Genomic DNA, 19,362 nt, shown 5'->3' with positions numbered 1-19,362 from the left:
TGTTTGCTTTCTTTCTTTTTATTGTGGGCATGGTTCGGTTGTGCAATTCTGGTTGGGCAGAACAAAAGTGTGCTCACTCAATTGCCTACTAAGACTGTCACACACGCATTTGTGGAAAATTAAAAAATACATAATATATATTTTATACTGCAGCCTCTTGCGATCAACTAATCGAAGGGTTTCAAACTGCGATTGCGATTCAATGTCGATTAATTGTACAGGCCTAATGTACTATTTATGATTATTTATTGAACGTCAACATTGAACTACTTAAATTTAAACACACATTGCCTAAAAACCAACAGTCCCTTTATTTCTTACAAAAAGGAGAAAATATTTAATTATTTTCATAACTATCATTATAATTTTAATGTTTTTCATATTAAAAGTAGAAAATAAAACAGTATATTTTTAAAATAAAACTTCTATGCAAATAGTATTTTAAACAAATAATTAAATGTAAATGACAATTTTATTGTAATAAAAAATATGCCGTCTCAAGCTTCCAATCATCGTCAATGTAGTTCAAAGTCTCAAAAATGGCTTCATTGTCCTACCTGACCAGAGATCAGATGCGCTGCAAAGTAGCCATGGAAGTATAAACCGAGAGGAGAGTAATCAGAAAAAAAATTATGTCGATTATACGTCAATTTCGATTTCTTTTCGATTAATCGCCTAGCCATAGTCTTAAAATGACAATATTATTGTTTATTGCACTATATTTAGTGCAATATATTATACAACAAACACTAGATATAGTGACAGGCCTAATAAGAATGAATCAATTTAAATCCCACAAATATGACTTTTTGTCTTGAAGCTCTGAAAGTTTTATTATTTGTTTTTATATATCATTTCATTTTTTTTTTATTATTATTAAAATGTCAAATGACCAGACCAGTTTATGCTTTTCTGCTTGCAAAAATATGCAAAGGATGTATTGTGACTGGTAATAAAAGATAATTACAACACATCGCAATCTGACTAAGCTGTTATCCCCAAAAGAAATGATCGTGACTGACTTTAAACCTAATTTAACCAGCATAATATCACAGAGGAATGAAATGTGTTAAATGGCAGATTACAAGAAAGAAAAATGTGAAATTAAATATGTTAATGATTTCGATTGGATCTGTAAATCACACATAAAGCCACAATGCGGAGTTTTTGAGAATCTCTTCTACTTCAGAGTAATTTTCAGTAAGAAAACAATCAACAAACTCCGCAATATGACGGCGTTCACCATAACAAGGTTGCAGCAAAACTCAGCAAACAGCAGAAGTTAAGATGTCAGAATTCATTCCCGGTATCACAGCACTGGCTGTCAACAAAAAATAAATAAATAAAAGAAATAAATCCGTTGCCACGAGCAAGGTTAAGATGCAAGGCCTCTCAAAACCAGACAGGGGGGGCCGTTTGCCATTTAAGCGTTCAAGCAGGTTTAACAGTCCAGACAAAGTATCTAAGGATACATTACTGTAATGTTCCTATCATTCAGTAATGCTTTACCTACCTACGACTTTCAGAGGAAGAGTCAGATGTACACACATACAAAGTGTAGACATTTGTCAGATTACAGGTTACTTTGTGAAACATCATTTAGCATACTGCATTAGTGTTACTGCCTAAACAAATCAAAGGAGAACACTTTATAATAACGTTTAGTGACATAGATATAATGCAGCTTAATATAAAGCTTAACAGATCAGTACTTCGTGTTTAAACGTACAACAATAATGATTTGTTAAGCGTTATAGAATGTCAGTACATCGCTTGCTTGATTTATTATAAAGTGTTACTGGTTAACACGCATGCACAGTAATCACACATCTGATACATTCATCTAGAATAAACAATATGCATTCAAATAATACTTTTAAAAGGGGATGAATATTCACATTCAATTGAATATATACACTATACACAATAAAAGCAAATAAACAGTGCTCAGCATAAATGAGTACACCCTTTATTCTTGAAAATGAAGATTTGCATCAATTTCCCAGTGAATGCAGACAATATTTTTTATTATTAAACAGTTTTATCCATTAAAATAAAAGTTTGGTCACCTTACATCTTTAGACATAGAAAGATAATACATTTAACCCTTGTGCACTGTTCAAATTGCTTACACTTTTGCTATGTTAGGGATGGAAACATCCACTGAATTAAACTGTAAAAAAATACATAGGATAAATCTTGGTAGCATTTTTTTTTTTTTTTTTTTTGCATAAATCTTTTAATCAACCTCAGTCCTGATCAAAACTACTAAATTGCTTAGACAATTACAGGATTTTAACTCTTCAATTGCCAAAATGTTGTCAATGATTTGATGAAAAAACACAAAATGACGTATTTTCAATTTAAAATGTATTGTGGACTGGATTTTTTTTAACCTTTATTCAAAGTCTTGAACATGTGTGCCATTAGTAACAACATTGGCATTGATGCATTTTTAGATTTTCCTTTTTTCTCCCTAATTTACTGTTGGTAGCTGATTTTGCTCCATTGGCTTCCATTATAACCACATTTGATGGTGCATAAATACAGTCTTGTTTTTATTTACTCCATGTAGTTCTAAGAGCGAAAATGCAAATTTTGATTTTCTCAAGGTAATTGTGGTCACTCTCACTTTCACAGACACACATACACACACTTTAATAAAAAGTAAAAAAAATCCAGTACACAATTACTTTTTTTATATTGAAAATAAGTAATTTTGTGTGGGGTTTTTTTCATCACATCATTTATGAATTTGACAATCAAAGAGTTAAAATCCTGTAATTTTCTAAAGAATGTAGCAGTTTTGATCAGGACTGTCACTGATGTTGATTAAGAGATTTATGCTAAAATCTTTTTGAAAAAAAAAAAAAAAATTATCTGATGCATTTTTACAGCAGTTTAATTTAGTGGATGTTTTCATCCCTAACATAATAAAAAAAAGGTAGTAAATTTGCCCAGAGTGTTTTTTTTTTCAAATTCAAAGCATTTTTTCAAAATATGAGAAATATTTCTCAAAAAAAAAAACACCAAAAATCATTTCACTATCTGAAACACAGTTTTTCTCTTAATTTTTATGCTTTAATAACATTTTATTTACTATTTACGTACTATTTATTATTTACGTATAAACTAAAATGTTGGCTGTTGTTGTTAGATTAGCTGCAGATTTGCCATTGATATGGACTGATCTCATCTATATGATCAAATATATTAATGTACAAGTATGAAATACTTAAATATGAACTTAAAAGAGAGATCTGTGAAGGGTGTACTCGTTTATGTTGAGCACTGTATATATATATATATATATATATATATATATATATATATATATATATATATATATATATATATATATATATATATATATATATATATATTGTTTTTTTAAGGAACTAATCCACATTGCCATTTAGTTGTCATATTTTCACAACACACACACACGTACAGTTGAAGTCAGAATTATTAGCCCCCTTTTGATTTTGATTTTCTTTTTTAAATGTTTCCCAAATTATGTTTAACAGAGCAATGACATTTTTACAGTATGTCTGATAATATTTTTTCTCCTGGAGAAAGTCTTTGTTGTTTTATTTAGGCTAGAATAAAAGTAGCTTTTGTTTTTTAAAAAACATTTTTGGGACAAAATTATTAGCCCCTTTAAGCTATTTTTTTTTCTCGATAGTCTACAGAACAAACCATCATCATACAATAACTTGCCTAAATACCCTAACCTGCCTAGTTCACCTTATTAACCTAATTAAGCCTTTAAATGTCACTTTAAGCTGTATAGATGTGCTTTGAAAAATATCAAGTAAAATATTAATTACTGTCATCATGACAAAGACAAAATAAATCTGTTATTAGAAATAAGTTTTTAAAACTGCTTAGAAATGTGCTGAAACAATCTTCCCTCCATTAAACAGAAATTGGAGAAAAAATAAACAGGGGCACTAATATTACAGGGGGGCTAATAATTCTGACTTCAACTGTATATACGTTATATATATTTTCAACTGTATATAAGCATTTTTTGTATTTATCATTTCACAATTTTTAAATGTATTTAATATAATGTCATCTTTTTAAAAACATTTTTTATTTACATTTTACCAGCATACCTTTAAAATGATCTGTTGTGCATTTCCTAGAATAGCTAGGGAACAGGCACGACTATAATTTGCAATGACTGACATTAATATGTTGTTGAATATGAGGAGACCTCTGACATGCATCATGGGTGTCTATTTCTAACAGTGCCAGCACGCGTCACACAATATAATATAAAGGATACAGAGCACCACCATAGACATTCACTCAGGATAATGATTCAAGATCATGGACCGTAAACAGGAATGTAGCCAGCTTTGGAGCAGGTTTCCTAATATAACTAATGTAAATGTTATTTCTGGCGAGGCATTCATAATATAATTTATTATTATGTTTGAATCATGCACTGAAGTATAAACTGTTTTTTAATCATTAAATAGCCTTCAGAATAAATAATAAAATCACTTTTAGATGGAATATGCTATAAACATTATCTGAAAAGTATTTTAGGGAGAACCATTATAATTAATATTACACTCTAAACATCATATGTAACATTATATTTGTAATATATAATTTGTTTTAATGTCACAATTTTCCCATACTATTAATGCATTTTACTACTTTTTATTGATTAAGAAATAGCCAAATTATTTGAAATGTGAAATTACACACAGCAAAATGTGTACTTGTATAACTGATGAGAAATTTGACTTGTACACTGTAAAAGTTTTTTAAAAAGTCTTTAATAATTTTAAGCTGAATCAAAAAAATCTTATGAGTCCATTGACTTATTGACTTGCGTAACTTGCAAAATTAAGTTAGAACATGATAAACTTAGTTTAATAATTTACAATGACTTAAAAACATATGCTGTCGGGACTAACCAATCATATAATCTTTTACAGTGTATGAATACATATTGTTTAACTCAAATAAAAACTGTTCAGATGTCAAAATGAAAGAAAAATACATATTTAATTCTAACAAATAACATCAAAATAGCATAAATGTTACTCTAAAAAGTTATAAAACAAAATACATTTATTTTAATTGTATATATTTACTTGTATTTTATTTTCCTACTAATACTAATGCAATAGCAATACTAATACAAATTCACACATAATTTTACCAAAAATAATTTTGGCATATTTTACTCCATACATACCTGGATCCAAAATGACCTGAACACAAAATGTTAATGCTCAGAATTACATGGTAATGATTATCTATTTTTAAAAAAGAAAGAAAAAAGAAAACACTGAAGAAACTTGCAAATTTCCTTTGCAAATAGTTGTGGTTTTAGAAAAAACTGCATATTTTATAATTTGTTTTATATTTTTTGTAATTTTTAGTTATTAAAATCCCTTGTTTTTCAAAACATTAGTTTAAAAAAAACACATGATTATTTTCAAATCCAAAATTACCAAAATTTCAACATGTTAATGCTTAGAATTATCGATTTAAAATAGATGAATAAAAAAAAACACTGAAAAAGGCATTTGAAAGTCTTTGTGCTTTTAGAAACGCTGCATATTTTGTATTTTTTTTTTTTGTTACCCAAATGCGTCATTAGAGACTAAACACGTGTTTAAAAAAACACTTTTCAAAATGCAGCTTGGCTACATTCCTGTGATATCCAGCAGTGTCTTGGTGGATAGACTTACCTTTGAAATTAGGTCTGATTCTTGCATCATAACCGGACACTTTCCCCATTAGCTTGTCCAGGAATTCTGAGGGAGGCATTGGGGATGCAGCTTTCCGAGCCGCTGCTTGTTGGGATGCTGCCAGGCTGTGGAAACGACAGAAAGATGGGTGCATTAAAAAACAGAGGAGCACGAGTGCTGCATTATGAGATTTCTTTTTTAATTATCACTTTTTCTTCCCTAAGGCACGGCGATATCTCTGACTCACTTATTTTATTCCGAGCTGAAATGCACAGTTACATCACATGCTGTCATTTTTAACAGTGATATTAAACAATTGGGAAAAAAAGAGCTTTGGATTTAAATATCCAGACTCGAGGCTCCAAAGGAGAATCCATAAAAGAGGATGGAAATGAGGCTTTGTCATACACGAGTATCAGTGGCTTCATTAGCAATGGGATCCATTAGAGCTTAATTAGTGCTAACAGTGTGCTTTTGACACCTCGGTGTAGATGTCCGTTCGGTGTCAGGTCACTAACTGACCTTAACTTCTCCCACAGGCTTTTTTAGCTTATAACACTTTCAGTCGCATTTTAACTGCTTCCATAGGGCTCTTTATCTGCCCCGTATTTAATTGCCAAGTCCCTGTACATGATGGACTTTAATATGTATCGACTCATTCAAGTCCTCCTGCTGTAAACTCAATGGAACAATAGACATTTTTTTCCATCTAACATTAGTGTGTCTGACAAAAATGGAGGATAATAATCATAAAATAGCCTGTGGTATATTGATTTCAACTAAGTCCTTGAGACATGGTCCTTTTCTTGCCAATTTCATGGGTCTTTCTTTGGAGGGAATTGCTCTATTTTCTTAACCAGCCACTGAATCCTGTCTAACTGTTTTGGCGGGATATCCATTATTCTTTCATGTCCATTGACTTTCTGCGTCACCGGCTATCCATTGTTTTGGAAATAACCAATAGTCAGGCTTTTTTTTTCCTGCTCTGCACATCATTATTCTTTTTGCTCATTAACATTTGCTGGTGTCGGGTAACTATTAAACTGGAGAAGTGCTTGGCATTTAAATGTGGATACATCATAAAGGGAAATACTCCAGGAAATGCTGCTCCAGTGTCTTTTAAAGCTAAAATGTGTCTGGAGAACACCCAAACATGTTCCATTGAATTTTAATCAAATGCTTCCATAAGAGGTGATAAGCGTTAGCATTTATCAACATCAAAAGCTTAAGAAAAAATCTGTACACGTAGGTGTAGAATATTGTTTTATGTGGTTATAATAAAAACATTATAATTGTGTAATATTTCTTAAAAAATATATAATAAATTATTATCAATAGTATTATTATTATTATTATTATTATTATTATTAAGGTCATCTGGGAATTGTCGTTGCTGTTTTGTTGCTTTGATATTTTTTGTTTTCCACTATCTTTTTTTTTTTTACTTTACTGCCCTTATTTGGATTTTTAAAAAATCTATCGAATAATAAATGTAAATGCAATAAAAGTATTATAACTACTATGTATAAGTATATCCTACTCTACAGTAGTAATAGTAGGGATGTACAGATCCCCACACTTTGTTCCAAGTTAAAACCAAACATTTTTTCTTTGTGCATTGTGAAGACTTTTGAGTTGTCGTGTGTGTTTTTCTCAAATAAAATGATGCAAAACTTGTGACGTGTCTATAGGAGCAGCTCTACTCATGACGTTCATGTCCTCTGCTGGTATGCTGAGGTGGCAGACACTGTAAACACCACAGGCAAAAGCATCATGTTTGTTTCCACAAGTGTGTAAATGAAGCCTAGCCATTTATTCACACAGAGAACATGCAGACTTAACATTTAAATGGTCTTTTTGATACTTATTGTTAATAAACTTGAATCCACAATATTAAGTATTTCTTCTGATTTGTTCATGCACAATTTTCCAAACTCCATAACATTCGACATTATCGCCTAATTCCGTTTTTATGGTTGGATTTCACAATAAAAAACAATCAGTTAAACAGAGTTTGGCAATCATTTAGTTGCTCAAGTGTAAAACGAGACAAAAAGCCATTTACTCGCACACGCCTTTCGGAATCGGCGGGCTAGCGCAGAAGCTCCATTGAATATACTGGGGTAAAATAAATGCTCATATTCTAAAGACATGGCGGGAAAAATATAATTTAATGCAGTGCTTCCTGTACAATCTGAGACCCACTTTATATCAGATATCACTCAGCCAGTGGAGGTCACTGATTTTTAAAGAAAACAGACCTTAAACGCGCCAATTTTGCAAAGGCATTCAGTTCACCGGAAGCGGTTAACCCAGGTTACAGGCAAATTAAAAGTCCTATTAGCATGCTTCGGGATATACCCTATTCCGTCTGTGTTTTCTGCATTACAAAAAAAGCCTTGGTTAAGCAGCACTGTTTTCACCATTAATTCTGTTTTTAATAATAATAATAATAATAATGAATATTAATGATAATAATAAAATTAAAGAAATAATAATGAAGACAATGAAACTAAATAATAAAAACAATATTAATATATAAATAATAACACCATTAATGACAAAAATAATAATAATAATAAAATAAAATAAATAATATTAATAATAATAATTACGACAATGATAATAAATTATATATATATATATATATATATATATATATATATATATATATATATATATATACATACAGTATATAATACCATTAATGACAATAATAATATTAATAATAATAATAATATAATTTTTTTTAATATTTCCCAAATTATGTTTAACAGAGCAAGGAAATCTTCAAAGTATGTCTGACAATATTTTTTTCTTTTGGAGAAAGTCTTATTTGTTCTATTTCGACTAGAGTAAAAGCAGGTTCATATTATTAGCCTCTTTAAGCTATATATTTTTTCAATAGTCTACAGAACAAACCCTCATTATATAATAACTTGCCTAGTAACCCTAATTAACCTGGTTAAGCCATTAAATGTCACTTTGAGCTATATAGAAGTGTCTTGAAAAATATCTAGTAAAATATTATTTACTGTCATCATGGCAAAGATAAAATAAATCTGTTACTAGAAATGAGTTATTAAAACTATTATGTTTATAAATGTGTAGAAAAAATCTGCTTTTAAGCAGAAATTGGGAAAAAATAAACAGAGGGGCTAATAATTCAGGTGGGCTAATAATTCAGGGGGGCTAATAATTCTGACTTAACTGTATATATAAAACAATCATATTATTGAAAATAATACTAATAACAACAACAATAATAATAACAATAACAGCAACTTTCTTGAACACAAAATCATATTTAAATTGATTAGAATGATTATTAAATGCTCATGTGAAGAATGTGTAATAAATGCTGTGATCTCAGTAGTAAATAACATTTTAAAATACACTAAACAGTTATTTACAATTGTAATAAATTAACACAGCTCGTTTGATCAAATACATCCAGCTTTAGTCAAATAACGCGTTGATTGTTTCTCACACGTTAAGAAACACATTTCATTGTGTTTAATGTACAATTCTGCAATGCCAGCATAATGAGATTAGCCATGGCATGCCAGATTATTGAGTCTCTCCCACAGCTTTTCTCCATCACTATAGACTCTTCACGCAAACACGCTATTCTTTGTGACACTGTGAAATTTGAGGATACAGTCTCTATTAGTTTTGCTTTCCTGCATAGCCATCTCACTGCACTGACACACAGGAGAGAGTCAGCTGGATACATACTGTAATGTGCATCTTTCGTAATTAATAGTTTCACTGATCAAGGCAGCGCTGAACAAATGAACCTTGATCGATGCCGGTCAAAGCAGTGGAGAGGGCCTGATCTTTCTGCTGATGCAGCAGGAACCAAACCAGAGCATCCTGCCAGAAAATATATGCAAACAACCCAGAGACCTGCATACTTTAAATGCGAGGATCCAATCATTAGCCCTAAGTGTAGCTCATTATGTTCTTAGGACCACTGATGAACACAATCCCTATTGATCGTGTAACACTCAAGAAATCAAAGGCCTCTCTGGCACCAAGATGGCATTTCTTCAAGCCGCACTCAATTTGTCAATGCGGCTACAAAACTGAAGGACAGAAGAGAACATTTCAGTACAAGCCCAAAGGTGCTCCAACTGCTACCGCATATATCGATGAATAAAAACCTTTTCAGACATAAAGAACGATCCGAAATCAAAAGAAGCATCTCTAGTGATGGGTCAGTGCTATTTGTGGTATGATTCTGTCTTTGATTATTAATGAGGCTTCAGCAGTTAGGAACAAACCTTCCTAAAAATAAACCGACTATATATAGGCTTTTTGTTCTTCAGATACTGAACTAGCCATCCTTTCAGTCATTTACATTCACTTTTAATGAGGGAATTGGGAGAGTATAGATATGCATCTGCTTCTGTTTGATTGCTGTCGCTACCTGCTCAATAGAGAGACTGAAAATAAACTGATGCTAATCTCTTATAGTAAGTATTTTAGTAATTAATTGAAGCAAATGCAATTATTTCAGTTTTTATCATGAAGATATTTGACAAAAACACTAATGTAAATTTTCATGAAATGGGTTTTCATGAAAACTGGTACTCAAATGACATTGTATACTTAATACACAAAAAAGGGGGAGTACAAGGACATTGGCAAAGGACTACAGAAAGCCCTTGCTTTTCATTTTTTCTGCTTATACGAAACGTACAGTACAGCACAATCACAAAGCATTCATATTATTTATTTAAATGGTTGTGATGGCATATCCTTTACTTCTAGAAATGCAGATAAATAGTATTTATAAGCCTGTGTGATTAATCGAAATTGAAACGCAATCGCAATTTGAAACGTTACGATTAGTTCTAATTTTCCCCGCCTAGAGCATATACATGACTGCCGTCTGTGTGTGATACTCTTACTAGCCAATTGAGTGAGCACACTTTCGTTCTGCCCAATCACATTTGCACAACCGAACTATGCGGAATGCCCACAATAAAAAAACAAAACAAAACAAAAAAATAGGAAAGCGTGAACAATTGTGAAAGTGGCGTCTGCTGCTTTAGAAGCATTAATAGACACATAAAAGAAAAACAGAACATCAGTAATATAGGAATATTTTGGTTTCAAAGTCACAGACACCAAACAAAAACAGGTAATTTTCAAGAGCTGTCGCAGAATTGTTGTCACAGCTTGCAGATTATTGACCTGAAGCTTGACTATGAAATTAAATTGCAAATCAAATTGCAATAGCGATATCTGTCAGAAAAATCTCAATTAGATATTTTCCCCAAATCGCACAGCCCTATTTATAGGTATACTTTTTTACTGTTTATGTAGCATAATATAAAACAATTATATTTAAATTTGACTTGATATAATGATATTTCTTTTAATGTTAGATTAATATAATATTTAAGTAGTCCTTTGGTAGATTTCATTGGGATAAAATACGGTTTGCTCAGCATATGTATTATGAGGTGTATATATTGGATAGGCATGGGACAACAAAATTTTAAAACAGCCAAAATTTCCTGTTATACCATTCCTACGTAATAAAAAGTATTTTTTATTTACATTTTCTTTTATCTCCAGCAGAAAAGACATCAAAGATGCCGGTTTAACATTGAAACTATATATAGCCTGACATGTTTACTATTACAAATTATTTTAAATGTTTCTCAAAATAAAATATATTGTGTTCAAAGGGGAACAAAGTTTTAGTTTTTTCCCCAGACATTTAAAAAGAATATATTTTAATATATTTTAAAGCAGTAATCATAATACCGTGAAACCTTGATATTTCTATCCAAGGTTATCATACCGTCAGAATCATATACGGGCCCATGCCTAATATTGACTACAGCCATTGATTGGATTACTGCACACAACTACCTGCATATGTTAGTATGACATCACAATGACATAACGTCATGTGTGCTTTATGCATGCCTTGTGTTTTAGCAGCTCTGGTGACATGCACACCGCAGCCTCTCACAAGACAATTCCTGCATGGACAAAAATGTGCACTCTAATATGAAAATCAATTAGAGATTCAAATCATAGAGCAAACTATTTTTGTGTACAATTTGTATTCGTCAATGGAATTAGCATTGACAGAGTGATCAATGTTTAGTAATATGTCTGCATGTGCAATGAGGTTGGGGTGCAGGCTGAGACTGGGAAAGAGATATCAATTAACAGGCTCTGCAAAGTTCAGCAGCAAGAGCTGAGACTGCAATATCCTGATTCTAGTTCATTAACTAAATAGTGCCCATAGAATGCAAAATAATTACTGCAAGCCACTGGCCAGATAAGGTGAAAATGCTTCACAATGTGCTTGTTTTATAGAGGATTCTTGAGATAATCAGTGTTTTGATTCAATAATCCATATGTGGAGGGCTCGAAATAGATTGCATCTGCAAATTAATAATTTGTGCAAAAACAAAAAAATTAACAGGCCTATATTTTAGTGCCATGTATATGGCTCAGTCATTTTACGCATACTTGTATATTAAACAAAAACAAATATTGTGCATAAGAATATATATTAATATATTCCACAACACAGTTTCCATTGTTTAAGTTGAGAATTATGAATGTTATGGATTCTTAAATAATGCTTAGGGTTCCACAGAAAAAAGAAAAAAAAAAAGAAAAAGAAAAATATATAGGTCTAGTGTGGAATTTTTTACATAATTTCAAAAACATTTTAATATCGTTTCACAAATTAAAAGTTTACAACTTTATTGCGTGTTAAATACATGGTAATCGATGTTACGTGACGATGTAACCATGGCAACAGAGCTTGATTATTCTCTACCAATAAAATAATAACAATAAAAACAACAACAATAATAATAATAATAATAATAATAAATAATAATAATAATAATAGTAACAAAAATACAGACATTATTTATGGCATTGATTTTACACAACACAATACAAAAATGCTAGTGCATCTTTATAACGGTTTATCGCTAAGTGCGTGAGGGTTGCTAAAAGGCTGAGCAGCACAAGACAAATTAATTATATTATAGATTTACAGTTAGTCATTTATAATTTATAAAAAAAATCAATTATTCTGAAAGTTATTTTGCTTCCACTTAATTGTTTGTTAAATAGGTAAGTGACTTTCCTTCATAAGCCTGTTGATAACTTTCTATCCACTAAATGACCACTAGTGTTCGCTGTTTAGTCAAATTTAAAAGGAATCCTTACTTCTTCTGACTTGGATGAATGACACGGAATTATGACTTAGTTTATTTTTAATTAGCAGGCATTATATTTCATCAGATGAACCAGCAGGCCACGGAGTCAATCACTGCTACATGGCATCTCATCTACCTTCTTAAACAGAACATTCTCAGGAAAAGTAGCTAAAGAAATCATCTATTTCAATGGAAAACAATGAAATATTGTGTTTGAGTAAAAAACAATAACACTTTTGCATCAAAACAAGGTGATACGTACCTGAAAAATACAATAGTTTCCCACAAATAAATCCCGAGTGCGAACATTGTGTCAGGTTGGAGATGAGTGGATGTAGTTAAGCTACAGCTCAGCGCGCCCTACAATTCCTTCTTCTCGCACTTCTGAGGTGAACAATTCGTCCTTTGCTCGTTTCAGATTCCCAAAAAGGCCAAACAAATCTCAAGAGCATACAGACGAGCTGGTCATTTTCCCGACAGCGACTGTGTAGGTGAAGCGGAGCTCCTGTTTCACGCGGGTTGCGGAATTTCAGGTGGAAGAAGCGGCGCTGTGGAAAAAACTCGACGAGATAAATTCAGATGTTCATTCCGGACGATCCATAGCAGCATCAGATGCGCAGTCGCCAAGAATATTCACAGACGCTCCATCGCAAACATTTGAAAGAAACGAAACTATACACTATACCTCCTCGCAGCCATCAAAGTCATTGGGGAAATATACATATGCGTCTGCTCTTTCCCTCCGCGCTTCTTTGTACATGCATCCCAATGAAGAAATGTGTCGCTTTCGAGCCACACGTTAGTTTTAGCTACCTCTGGCTGAGGTAGTCTGATTTAGTGCGTACTTGTTTCCCAGGGGTGAATTGTTAGTGCTGCATGAAGCTACTTCCATTGTCTGGTCCAGTTAGGAGACGCTGCTCATTTTGTTTTTGTCTCGAATCCTCGTCAGAAAAGCCCAAACGTTGATATTTCAGTACACAGAGTCTGTTCCATCGCTCACAAGCCTCTCAGCCCCTCAGTATTTCTTGCTGCAGTCATTTACTAAACTCAAAAAGCACCTCACACACTCTCAACACACGCCCACATGCTGCTGTCATTGGTCTGAATGGCACTCCAGACAAATGCCCCCTCCACGGATTGGCGAGGGGCACTGCCATATGTTGGACTTGGAGGGCTACGCTCTTTTGGCTTAGTAGCTATATGAATTATGTATGGCACAGTTTTCAAAACATACTACCAAAAGGGACATGGCAGAGAGCTGCAGTGAATAACTCGTTGCCTATTTCTGAGCAAGCAGTTTGCACTTGTGTTTATTGCATTGTTTAAAAGATCAAGGATAAACTAGCCTATACCAAAAATTGTTTGTTAAAAAGTTTTTTTAATAAAATTATTGGCTAATAAACAAACAAAAACAAATAAAAAATACTAAATTAGAAAAACACAAATAATTGAAAAGGATAAACTTCATTGACATCATGCATGGCATCTTGTCTAACACTATAAGTAAAGTAATAAGTAGGACTCAGCAGAATCAGCGGATATTTTGTTAAAAAAAATGTATCTGCGGATTTATGCGGAATGATTTTAGGAGAATCATAACTACAAACTTAACATATAAAAAAAAAAAAAAAAAAAAATATATATATATATATATATATATATATATATATATATATATATATATATATACATTTTTAACTTTTATTTGATGTTTACAATGCAAATCCAATTAGATTCACTTATTTGGTAAACAAAACAAGTCTCTTTTATATCTATTAAAACACAGACAATATTCATTTACAAACTATATTGTACATAAATCATATGATCATTTTAATATTACTATTATTATATTATAATAATATTAGTTAAATTAATTTAAAAACTGAATTAAACTTAACTAAAGTAAATACATGTGAAAGTAATATGTTGCTTAGCAATACATAAGTTAAAAATATTAATTAGGCTATTTATTTTGTATTTTATTTTGAAAAAATATATATATTTTTTTATTGATCAATGAAAATCTTTAAAATCTTAAATGATTTATGAAAAATTTTTTTATAGCTATCATCAAAATAATATAACTTTTATCAGTGTTAATAATAAGAAACTGAAACTGCTGGGGCTGTTTCACTTTTACTAGAACTTCTATGTTAAGCTTCTTTGACACAATCTAGATTAGAGATGCCCAAACTAGTGCCCGCGGGCCAAAGTTGGCCCATGGTAACCTTTGATTTGGCCCACCGTCCCATCTGGGGAGAAAGAGAGAATGACAAATATTGATAGATTTAACAGATATTATCATTTCTGATTTAACTTGACATTTAGTTTGTTTTATTGTTAAGCCACAAAAAAGCTAGCTGAAGTTAAATTTTTCAATCAAATGTTGTAAATGAATAAGATTTTTAGATTTTAGTCAGATTTTTCATTTTTATTTTAAATACTGTCACTTGACAGAGAGAGAACAATGCACAAGACATTGGCAACTTTACTAGTGTATACAGCGTTGAACTCCATTGTGTTATAACATGAATTGTAATGTTTTTTTTTTTTTGTAATAAATTCATTATAAGGTGTAAAAAGAAATAATGCATTAGGTAACTTGATTAAAGTATTTTTTTGCTATGAATTTTTATATATTGTGAAATAAATTAGGAAATTACCCATGGCGACTTTAATGCAATACATTTAACTTCGGCCCACAACCATCATGTTTTGTTTTTGGCCCTTCATAAGAAAATGTTTGGGTACCTCTGATCTAGATTGTAAAAGCATCATATAAAGATTGAATTGAACTGAATGATTGGGGTTTACCCATATTTGACACAATCATACATATTCAGAGAGTAAGCAATGATATTGTGGAGTAAATAAAAAAAGACCAAAGTCATTATGATGGTATTACAATTTTAGCTTAGAAGACAGATTTCACAAAACATATCATTTCAAAGGTTCTTGAACTTGGCATTTGTAACTGAACCCTTTGCTACAGAGAAAACACACATTGGTATAATTGGACTTATGAGTCAAAACTGTATAGTTCCCATGTGACAACAAGCCTCTGCCTCCCATTTCTTCATTGTTGGAGCACACATCAGAAGTTATGCAGAGTTTCACAAGCCCGTCCAACTCAATGTCAGAGCACTGCAGGCATAACAACAAGCGTCATGTTTGCCAGTGCAAAGCTGCTAAAAAACAAACAAACAAACATGATGTAATCCTAAAAACGTGTTTTCAAAAAAAAGCACTGCTATAGTGTAATATAGTCAGCATCCCTATACAGTTGAAGTCAGTATTATTAGCCCTTCTGTGATTTTTCTTTTTTCTTTTTCGAATATTTCCCAAAAGACGCTTAACAAGCAAGGATTTTTTTTCACAGTATTTCCTATTAAATTGTTTCTTCTGGAGAAAGTCTTATTTATTTTATATTGTTTAGAATAAAATCAGTTTTACATTTTTTAAGGTCATTATTATTAGCCCTCTTAAACAATATTTTATTTGATTGTCTACATAACAAACCACTGTTATACAATGCCTATTTACCATATTGTGCCTACTGTAATTACCCTACTTAAGCCATTAAATGGCATTTTAAGCTGAATAATAGTATCTTGTAAAATATCTAGTAAATTATTATGTTCTGTAATCATGGCAAAGATAAAAAGAAATCAGTCAGAAATTAGATATGAAAACTATTGTTAGAGGGCAGCACGGTGACGCAGTGGGTAGCACAATCGCCTTACAGAAAGATGGTGCTGGTTTGAGCCCCAACTGTGTCAGTTGGTGTGGAGTTTGCATGTTTGCCTGGGTTTCCTCTGGGTGCTCCGGTTTCCCCCACAAGTCCAAAGACATGTGGAATAGGTGAATTGGGGAAATTAAATTGTCCGGAGTGTATGTGTATATCTCATACCACAGCTTTGCTGATGACACTCAGATCTACCTAGCCTTACTGCCTAATGACTACAGCCCCATTGACACCCTCTGCCTGTGCATTGATGAAATTAACATTTGGATGTGCCAAAACTATCTTCAGTTAAACAAAGAGAAAACTGAAGTGATTGCGTTTGGTAAGGTTTGATGAGGTTCTCAAGGTAAATGCGTACCTTGGCTCTAAAGGTCAAACAACAAAAAATAAGGTCAAGAATCTTGGTGTGACTGTGGAGTCAGATCTGAGTTTCAATAGTCATGTCAAAGCAGTTAGTAAATCAGCATACTATCATCTCAAAAACATTGCAAGAATCAGATGCTTTGTTTCAAGTGAAGACTTAGAAACTTTTTCATGCTTTTATCCGCAGCAGGGTGGATTACTGTAACAGCCTTCTCATGGGCCTTCCTAAAAAGACAGTCAGACAGTTACAGCTCATCCAGAACGCTGCTGCCAGGATTCTGACCAGAACCAGGAAATCAGAGTACAGCACACTAGTCCTCAGGTCTTTACACTGGCTCCCAGTTACATTTAGAATATATTTTAAAGTATTATTACTTGTCTATAAATCACTAAATGTCCTAGCACCTCAATACATTACAAATATGCTGACTGAATACAAACCAAACAGATCACTCAGATCTCTAGGTTCAAATAAACTAGAAATTCCAAGAGTTAGGTCAAAGCAGGGTGAATCAGCTTTCAGCTACTACGCCCCTCGCTGCTGGAATCAGGAAAATGATCAGATGTGCTCCAACATTAGGCACATTTAAATCAAGACTGAAAACACATCTGTTTAGCTGTGCCTTTTCTGAATGAGCACTGTGCTACGTCCGACAGATTGTACTATTATGTTTTTCTCTTCTCTTTCATTCTTTTATAACACATTTGATCTGTTTTTATGTTTTTTTTAATGATTTTTATTATTTGTTTTTATTTTTCTTATACTTGCTTATTTTATTCCTGTATATGTAAAGCACTTTGAATTGCCACTGTGTATGAAATGTGCTATATAAATAAACTTACATACGATGCCCTTCCAGCTGCAACCCATCACTGGGAAATAAAAAAAGCAAGTATAAGAAAAATAAAAACAATTAATAAAAATGATTAAAAAATATGCTGGATAATTTGGCGCTTCATTCTGCTGTGGCGACTCCAGATTAATAAAGGGATGAAACCAAAAAGAAAATGAATGTATGAATGAACTAATATTAGAATTGAGTGGAAAAAAATTCTGACTTCAATTGTTCAATTGTGGGATTAAACTGGCGATTCATTGCATAGCATAGAGTCAGTTGCTCTAACAAGGAGGCTAAAGACTGTGACCTCTAGCATCTGTCGCTAGAGCACCTTTAGAGGTCAGAGGACTGAGGTTTACCTGCATCGCACTTTGCTAGCTGGCTTCCATTACAATCACCCCTTAAACCTCACACACATCCCTGACGAGCCCCCATGTGTTACCCACCGGTCCTACTGCCCCTAATTCACGCTGAGCTGGAATCGAACCATCAATTCATTACACGGGAGTCTGTTGCTCTAACGAGGAGGCTCAAGACCATGGCCTCTAGCATCTATCGCTAGAGCACCTTTAGAGGTCAGAGGAGTAAGGTTACGTGCATAGCACTTCGCTAGCTAGCTTTCGTTACACTCACCCCCAAAGCTTTCTCCCATCCCGGACGAGCTCCCACGTGTAACCCACCGCTACTACGGCTGTCAACCTGGTCTGAGCTGGGATTGAACTGCCGATTCTTTGCATGGAAGTCGGTTGCTCTAATAAAGAGGCTAAAGACCATGGCCTTTAACATCTGTTGCTAGAGCACCTTTTGAGGTCAGAGGAGTGAGGTTTACCTGTTTAGCACTTTTCTAGCAAGCTTCTGATACACTCATGTAACCCACCGGTCCTACTGCACCCATCTCACGCTGAGGTGGGGTCAAAACAGCGATTCTTTACATGGGAGTTGGCTGCTCTTTGAAAGAGGCTAAAGATTATGGCCTTCAGTGTCTGTCGCTAGAGCATCTTTAGAGGTCAGAGGAGTGAGGTTTACCTGCATAGCACTTCACTAGCTGGCCTCCGTTGCATATACATAAAAGACATTAAACACACATGCAGTACACACATTGTGAAGTTTGGTTATTTTGTATCAGAACTATGACTCATGTACACTCTTCATATCACTGTCAAATTTTATAGCAGCTTGACAGCTCTAATATTTCACATTGAATAAAGAGTCACGAAATTCAGTTAAAATTTTGTTATCCCTGACAACACAAACAGAACAGAAAAAAAGTGATTAGAGACATCAACAACTCCGCAGCTCAAGGTAGATTCCTTCCTTCCTGCATTGTTCCCACTGCCATTGTTGTATGTGGGCCAAACACTGACAGAATTGAATAATGCCAGTTCTGACTGCTCGGAATAGAGTATATTAAAACTTTGAAGGGAGGTTAAGATTAAAAAGTTATATACCATGTAAAAATGCTAACACCAGCATTACATGCCAAA

At 32.9% G+C, this 19,362-nt stretch overlaps 1 protein-coding gene across 4 annotated transcripts in view; it reads right to left on the bottom strand.

Annotated features, from left to right (window-relative positions):
* Nucleotides 1-13,964, bottom strand: part of glra1 (glycine receptor, alpha 1) — an 89,054-nt gene extending 75,090 nt beyond the window's left edge. Inside the window, exons 1-2 of one of the 4 annotated variants that reach the window (XM_073921159.1) lie at nucleotides 13,191-13,964; nucleotides 5,717-5,845 (exon numbers count right to left, since the gene is read on the bottom strand). In XM_073921159.1, the coding sequence (XP_073777260.1) occupies nucleotides 5,717-5,750 (34 nt within the window). In that variant the 5' untranslated portion in view covers nucleotides 5,751-5,845; nucleotides 13,191-13,964. 4 annotated transcript variants of the gene reach the window in all.
* Between the last annotated feature and the right edge of the window lie 5,398 nt (nucleotides 13,965-19,362).

The sequence above is a fragment of the Danio rerio genome, chromosome 14 (assembly GCF_049306965.1).
Source record: "Danio rerio strain Tuebingen ecotype United States chromosome 14, GRCz12tu, whole genome shotgun sequence".
NCBI lineage: Eukaryota > Metazoa > Chordata > Actinopteri > Cypriniformes > Danionidae > Danio > Danio rerio.
Note: the sequence above shows the minus strand (reverse complement) of the source record. Positions and strands in the feature narration are given on the sequence as shown.